Raw genomic sequence first — 7,755 nt, 5'->3', positions numbered from 1 at the left:
CAGGGGTAGGCAACCTAGGGCACGCCTGCAAACGGTGGCATGCGAGCTGATTTTCAGTGGCACTCACACTGCCCGGGTCCTGGCCACTGGTCCGGGGGGCTCTGCATTTTAATTTAAGTGAAGTTTCTTAAACATTTTAAAAACCTTATTTACTTTACATACAACAATAGTTTAATTAATTATTATAGACTTATAGAAAGAGACCTTCTAAAAACGTTAAAATGTATTACTGGCACACAAAACCTTAAATTAGAGTGCATAAATGAAGACTCGGCACACCACTTCTGAAAGGTTGCCGACCCCTGTGATAGATTCTGTTCAGATGGGGGAAGTAAACGGTTCTTTCTCTAGTTGGTCATTGTCTGGCTCACAATGGAGCCACCAATTAATTAAGGTTACAAAATTGACACGAGATTGCAAAATCTATAGAAAGAAACATACGGCAGGAGGGGGCCTGCTTTATGAATAAAGATCAAACCACTATTTTGATGTATATGGGATTTCAAGGAGAGATGTACTATTCTTCACTTCAGAGACAAGCTTGTTTTGTGAAAAAGGGATCACAGCCTACCTGGCTGAGAAATGGTGGTGAGCAACGTGAGACATGACAGTAATTAGTTAAAGTGAGTATGTTCTAGAATGCGTAGTATGATTTTATTTTACATGCAACCATTTGTTTCCAATACTTTGACTTGCTACTTCTTGAATCACTCTATGTTGTTAAATAAACATATCTAAGTGGTGTGTGTTAAGCAGAGTGATGATCCTGAGGTGAAAGTGGTAAGCTGGTGTGTACTGGTTCTTTGGGAGCAGCAGATTCTGTGAATTCAGTGAGCATCCAGTAGATCAGGGCGTGGTCAGTCCAGGGGGACACTCGGGGGGCTTGAGGGTTGGAGTGAGCCTATCACTAATCTGTATAGATAGAGCTGGGCCTGTGTAGACCTGGAGGGGAGTGCTTATGTTGCCCATGGCTGCTGGGGTTGGGGAGCTGACCCTTGGCAGGCACTGACCGACAAGGCTTCCTCACCACCGTGGGTATCCCCAGGAGTGTCACAGTTGGTCGGATACACTAAGTTCTTTATGATATTAAGATAAAGTTCCACTAAAAACACCGTCTGGTTTTAGAGCTTCCAGGGCACAGAAGTCTTGTGTTTTTGTTTAATTCGCAACCTTAATTTTCTTCTGTTCATTAGTATAAATTTGTTTTCCATGCACTCTGAAATAGTGGCATGTTAACATACTGACAGAATTGCTTTCTGTACAACAAAAGACACATACAGTATAGATGTATTTACAGAAGAAGGTTCTGTCAGTATGAATCTGTTTGCGTGCACGGGCACGTATGACATCCTGGACCTGAACCAGCTGCCCTTTCAAGTCAACAGAAAGGCTCCTGACGGCTTCCATGGGGTTGGATTGGGCCTCATTTGAATATATCCGTTGTTTAAATAGTCACAAAAAAACTAAAACAACAGTTGTAGAGTTGGTTTTTATTTGGACATTTTTCAGTGACAGCTAATAGGATACAGTGTTTATGATGCACACGTTTACTAAATACACCATCAGACGCCACAACATTTCAAAGCCTATGTCATTCTGAATTGTTTTGGTTTTCATCCAGGTATTGTGGTGATATAGAGTGAAAACCTGTTTAAAGGCTTTTAGTTATCAGATGAATTATCAGCATCTTAAAAAACAAAAGGAATTCTCTCAGAATTCTTGTATGATATTTTGAAATGTGTTCAGTTTTAAATCCTAAATGATACAGACCTTCAGCTTTCAAATGCTGGTGTTTCCAGGTATGGAACAACTGTTAACGGATTAAAAAAAAAAATCAACTTTTCAAAGATGACGTATACCATATCTTTCAATTCTGATCAAGTAGACTAGATTAATCACATTTAATAAAGCAAAATTCTTTAAGCACTTTCAAGTTCCATCTCGGATTAAAGCCTGGGTAACAATTTGTTAAAATTTGGATAGAAGATTATGTTGCAAAAAGCAGAACAAAATAATCACTGGACTAAAAATATACCAAACTCAATGAGGTAATTATTGTGCAACATCTTTAGAATGGTTATATATGTCAAAAGGGACATTGACAAATTAATAATTTCCAGCATCCAACAGAATCTACTATATCAATAGAGAATAAATTAAAATATAAAAGTTATGTCCACATTAAAAGAGCATAACCATGAGTCAAAGGAAAAAAAAAGTTGGTAAAAGATGTTTATATTTGTTTCCATGGTTATTTAAAGAGACCTTAAACCTAAGGTGAAAAATATTTTATATCATAAATCAAGACTAAAATCCTTACTTCTGAAAAGTGCATGTAAAATACTGTTATGTAAAATTGTAGATGATTTACCAAGTACACATCTATTTCAACTTAGAAATATTTTCCTTTAAAACATGTCAAGCAGCATACACTTTTAATGTGATATAAATGTAACACTACTCAAACCACTGAGTTTAAGGATAATACCCATAAACAACTTATTACTACTTTGTTAAGGAAACAAGACACAGTAAGGCTTTATACCGGTAAACAAATTTTAAAAACAAAAATACATTTTAAACATCAATTTTCATAACTATGTGTTTAAGTAGTAGATATATTTCCTGATCTACAGTATGAATATACTGTTGTGCCAGTTTTATTTAAACAGGAGGAGAAAAGTTTCTATTTTTCTAAATGTCTCACCTATTTCCTGCTCTTATGCTATTACTGGGTATCAGAGCTTTTTCATGACATATTAACAAGTGCAGTACTTCCTGAAACTTTGAAAGATTAGTACACTCCACCATATTATATTATACTGTGTTTGGAGCCAGCTTATATTATCCTTGGCGTCAGAGATAAAGTAACAAACATATTTGAATGAAGTGCTTTTGGTTTACTTTGCATATGAAAATAATTTAAATAATTTAACAAAGATCATCCAAATTAAAGATGCAATGCTTACTTGTAGGTACCGAAACGTATCAGTAGTGAGCTATAAAACACAAAAAACGGGCACACACTTCTGAAAATAAAAAGGCATGAGCATTTCAAAATGGTACTGACAAAGATCAAGCTTTCTTTATTATACATTTTATCAGTCACCATATATAAGGTGCATGTATATATCTCAAATAAAACATAACTGAAATGTATTGGTCTGCTCAGCTGATAGCAAAATGATTTTGTAGGTTTGCAGGCAAACTGATTAGTATCAGAACATTCTAAAAGTATACCTCTAGAATACTTTTCTATTCTTATAAAGAAATAAATGTTCATGCTAAGTTGCTAATTTGCATGATACATTAAGATATTGCACTCTACAATTTAGTAATGTGCAACTTTTTCATATGTATATTTGAACTATACATCACTGACCATGTTTTAAAATTCAGAAATGGAGTGTTGACCAAGGCCTCTGTATATTTTAAAATATAAATTCCACACTGGAGAAGATCTGAGGAGTGAAAGAGGGAATATTCTTTCTGATTGGAAGTGCAGATGCCAAAACAACTATAATTTCTCATTGTGCATTCTGGATCTTACAGAACACTTTATAGATTTTTTTTAAAACTATTTTTCTAGCATGAAGTAATCTTTTTGTTAAATAGGTTCATTGAACTATGTGGATAGATTCAAAAACTGCACAATTTTAAATACTCCCTTTCCAGTCAATGTTTGTTGTACGTTTCCAGAAGCCAATATATAGACTAATGAAGGTATTGGCCTACTCAAGGAATTTCCCCTTTCATTCTAGGTATTTGAGAATACATCTTAAAAAGTGTGGCAAAGACATAAAATGGATGATATTGAAAAAATACAATGCCATTTCCTTGGACTAAAATTGGACAAAGGAAAAACCCTGACCAACTACAAAATATGAAATAATTATAATAATCATGACTGACTTTTGTTCATTTTGCCACAAAACGAATATTTTTGTATCCTATCTTTAAAGAAAACTGTCATGTAACTTCCAATGTGCTACTTGTGCTTAGTTACCATTTTTCCTTTCCAGGTGATATTTGTTGACATTTGCATAAATCCAGTTAAAAGAATGGACTGCATTGGACTGTAAACAAAGTTGATAAGAAAAAGTGAAGTCTCCTATTTTAGTGCCTAATAAAGGATACTGTCATACATTTTAAAGAACACAATACTCAGCAGCAGTTTAATATGTTTAGTAAATCACAGTACTAACAAATGAACTCCTATGTTATACCGCATAGTAAGCCAAAAGACTTTAAAACTTCATAATTTATGTCATACTGACATAAATAAGGAAGCTGTTTAACAAATTATTTTATATATTGCCAGTTTGCTATGTTTAAATTGTCAAAAACTCTAATGGAGAAACAGATTCCTACATGACTATGTATTCTACTACAAAATGCCTTACTTCTAGTCCTCCACTTATAGTACCGTGTCTGTCTTTATTGGTCCCTGCCTATGAGCAGATTGTGTATGGATTTTAATGTACACTATTTAAATATGTTACTAAAGATCTAAAAATGTCTCTAGGCAGCTGAAGACAATTTTTGCCCTAGCCCTATATTCATACTCTGGAAACGTAACAATCAGTAATGTGTCTACATGAAAATAATGACCTATACAAATGCACATCTTTCTACCAGCCTTCCAGTTGTGGTACAGTTATGTAGATTTCCAGCTACCCATACTAAAAATCTGGGCATATACAGTATTGTCCCTTCAAAAACGTATTTTCAGTGGCTCACTATGTTTTAATGGATTCAGATTTCAGGCAACAGACTCATTGTCAATAGCTGACAGTGCAGCCTTGGTTCAGACACGTGAGATGAATGCTAGGCCCAAGCTGGTTGGAATCTGAATGGTTTCTAATGCAAGAGAGGATGGATTAAATGGAAAAGTAACAGGAAAGATGTGTTTAGCATCCATTAGCAGCTGAGGAGAGTCTTTCCTGTCTCGTAAACGCATCTATAAAAGATAAGAAATTGGTTGTGTTAATACTTCATCTTGCAGCAAAGGCAGATCAAAAATAATCACGTTGGATTTGAGTTGCTTAGTATCATGCTTTTTTTGTAAATAAAACTGGAGCTTATAATCAGTTATACTTGATTTTCAGGTTTCAGAGTAGCAGCTGTGTTAGTCTGTATTCACAAAAAGAAAAGGAGTACTTGTGGCACCTTAGAGACTAACAAATTTATTTGAGCATAAGCTTTCGTGAGCTACAGTTATCATTACTTTGTGGGCTTTAAACATTCTCTTGAGAAAGAAATTATTAAAAAGAAAACATGTCATTGTTTGAGCTTGTTATACTAAATATTTGACTACTGTTCAGTGCAAAATATATACATATACATTTGGTAGCTTGATCTGGACCCTTTGTAACAGTTGTGCACATAAATCAGAGCTGCCCCTGAGCAGCTTTGGATCTGCATGTCTTTCCTTCATAACAAATCTGAAGAAACATTTAGATTTTCTGCAGAGGGTAGGGGACCTTTCTGGCATATATTAACTGTACCTCTTCAGAGAGTATGCAGAATGATTAATTTGTTTTGTTTTGGTTTTACAGTAACTCCTCACTTAACGTTGTCCCGGTTAACATTGTTTCATTGTTATGTTGCTGATCAATTAGGGAACAGGCTCATTTAAAGTTGCGCAATGCTCCCTTATAGCAGCTGCCTGCTTTGTTCACTGCTTGCAGGAAGAGCAGCCGCTGGAGCTAGTGGGGGAGGAGGGTTTGGAACCAGGGTGGCCCAGCAGCCCCCCATCAGCTCCCCATCGTTCCTTGTGTGGCAGCCACCAAGCAGGCTATCAATTGCCGGGCAGTTCAGCTGTCCCTCCCCCCACTGCCATATGCTGCTGTGGCTCCTGCCCTCTGCCTTGGAGCTGCTCCCAGGAGCCTCCTGCTTGCTGTGCAGGGGCGGAAGGAGAAGTGCTAATGTCAGGGTGTCCCCCTCCCACTGCTCCTGCCCCCCATTTCCACAGGGCGGGGGGGGGAGGGGGGACATAAAACAGGGCTCAGGACCGAGCTTGTAGATCTACTTAAAAAGGCAGTGTCCTTAGAGTGGGATCAGCGTACTTAAAGGGACAATGCACGTCTCACACACACACACACACACACACACACACACACAGTGTTTGTCTCACCCCCCCCCCCCCATCTGTGTCTCTGTCTCTCTCTGCCATGCTGTGTCTCCTCCCTCCCTTTGTGCTGCCTTGTAGAGTGTGAGGCTACATTAACAACAACGCGTTAACCCTTGAGGGCTCAGCCGAGTGTTAGTTCATCGTTTAGCAGTGAGGCATCCCCTGGGAAATATCCCACCCTTTTCCACCCTCTGACTCCTCCACCTCGACCAAGCTTCACAATCATCATTGCTGTGTACGGTATTAAATTGTTTGTTTAAAACTTATACTGTGTATACGTGTGTATATGTATATAAAATATAGTCTTTTGTCTGGTGAAAAAAATTTCCCTGGAATCTAACCCCTGCTATTTACATAATTCTTATGGGGAAATTGGATTCGCTTAACATCATTTTGCTTAAAGTAGCATTTTTCAGGAACATAACTACAACGTTAAGTGAGGAGTTATTGTATCTTGTCAATCTCCCTTATCAATCTTATTGTTCCCCTAATAGATACCAGATAATTTTAAAAATTAATTAACTAGCCAGTATTCCTCTGAATTTTCAAAAAATGTTTAATTCTCATCATATTTTTCAAATTAGAAGAGCTGAATTGAGAACTTCTGATATGTATGGCTCAGTTTTCAAAGTAGTCTCAAATTGACCTCTTGTGTGAAAAAAATTTGAATGAATGGGTTTGGTGTGTACAAATTTCCTCACTTGCATTTACAAATGTTAATACTTGAAAAGTGGGTATAGTGGAGTGTGCACAAATAAAGATACAGAGATAGAAAAATTATGTCATCTTCTGAAAATCAGGTACCTAGAATTCATTTTAAAAATAAATAGTGATAGAAAGTTTATAAAGTCTACATTAGTTTAAATCTGCAAATCGTAGCAGAAATTGTGACAGTCTACAATAAACATACCGTATATACTCGTTCATTAGCCCGTTTGTTTATAAGCCGACCCCCCAAGATGGATAAGTAAAAATAGTAAAAACTGTATGACACTTTCATAAATTGACCCTATATTTCAGGGGTTGGCAAACTTTGGCTCCCGGCCTGTCAGGGTAAGCCGCTGGCGGGTTGGGACCTTTTGTTTACCTGGAGCGTTCACAGGCATGGAGCCCCTCAGTTCCCACTTCCTGCAGCTCCCATTGGCTGGGAACGGCGAACCGCGGCCACAGGGAACTGAGGGGCTCCATGCCTGCAGACACTCCAGGTAAACAAAATGACAATGTATTAAATATTCAATTCAATGATTTCATAGAGTTTAAAATCATCAAATGTTGGTGTAGACCTGTTTATAAGCCAACCCCCATTCTTTGATGCGTCACTTTTTTACCAAAAATATTCGGCTTATGAATAAGTATATATGGTAAATGTCTTGGTATCACATCTGTATTACAGAAGAAGAAAAGAAAATGTAGTTGACAAGCCTGCTTTACTTTGAATATCGCACTGTACTTTATGACAACACCTATTTTGGCTCACTGATGTGTTCCTGTAGAACTAACTCAACAATATGTGGGGCAAAAAACAGACTTACCTGTATCGTACGTATAAATGATATTGAGACCCTTTCTTCAAACTCATTAACTGGAGTATACAAATTCAAAACTTTTACAATCTGTGAAGA

At 37.0% G+C, this 7,755-nt stretch overlaps 1 protein-coding gene across 3 annotated transcripts in view; it reads right to left on the bottom strand.

Annotated features, from left to right (window-relative positions):
* Positions 1-1,470: 1,470 nt before the first annotated feature.
* The window catches only part of MYO5A (myosin VA), a 213,993-nt gene continuing 207,708 nt past the window's right edge, over positions 1,471-7,755 (bottom strand). For all 3 annotated transcript variants that reach the window (XM_048866652.2, XM_075133076.1, XM_048866654.2), the window contains 2 exons: positions 7,666-7,746; positions 1,471-4,960 (listed from right to left, as the gene is read on the bottom strand). In XM_048866652.2, the coding sequence (XP_048722609.1) occupies positions 4,808-4,960; positions 7,666-7,746 (234 nt within the window). In that variant the 3' untranslated portion in view covers positions 1,471-4,807. The remainder of the gene's footprint in view (positions 4,961-7,665; positions 7,747-7,755) is intronic.

This window comes from Caretta caretta, chromosome 10, assembly GCF_965140235.1.
Source record: "Caretta caretta isolate rCarCar2 chromosome 10, rCarCar1.hap1, whole genome shotgun sequence".
Lineage (NCBI taxonomy): Eukaryota > Metazoa > Chordata > Testudines > Cheloniidae > Caretta > Caretta caretta.
This window is presented reverse-complemented; position numbering and strand designations above follow the sequence as displayed.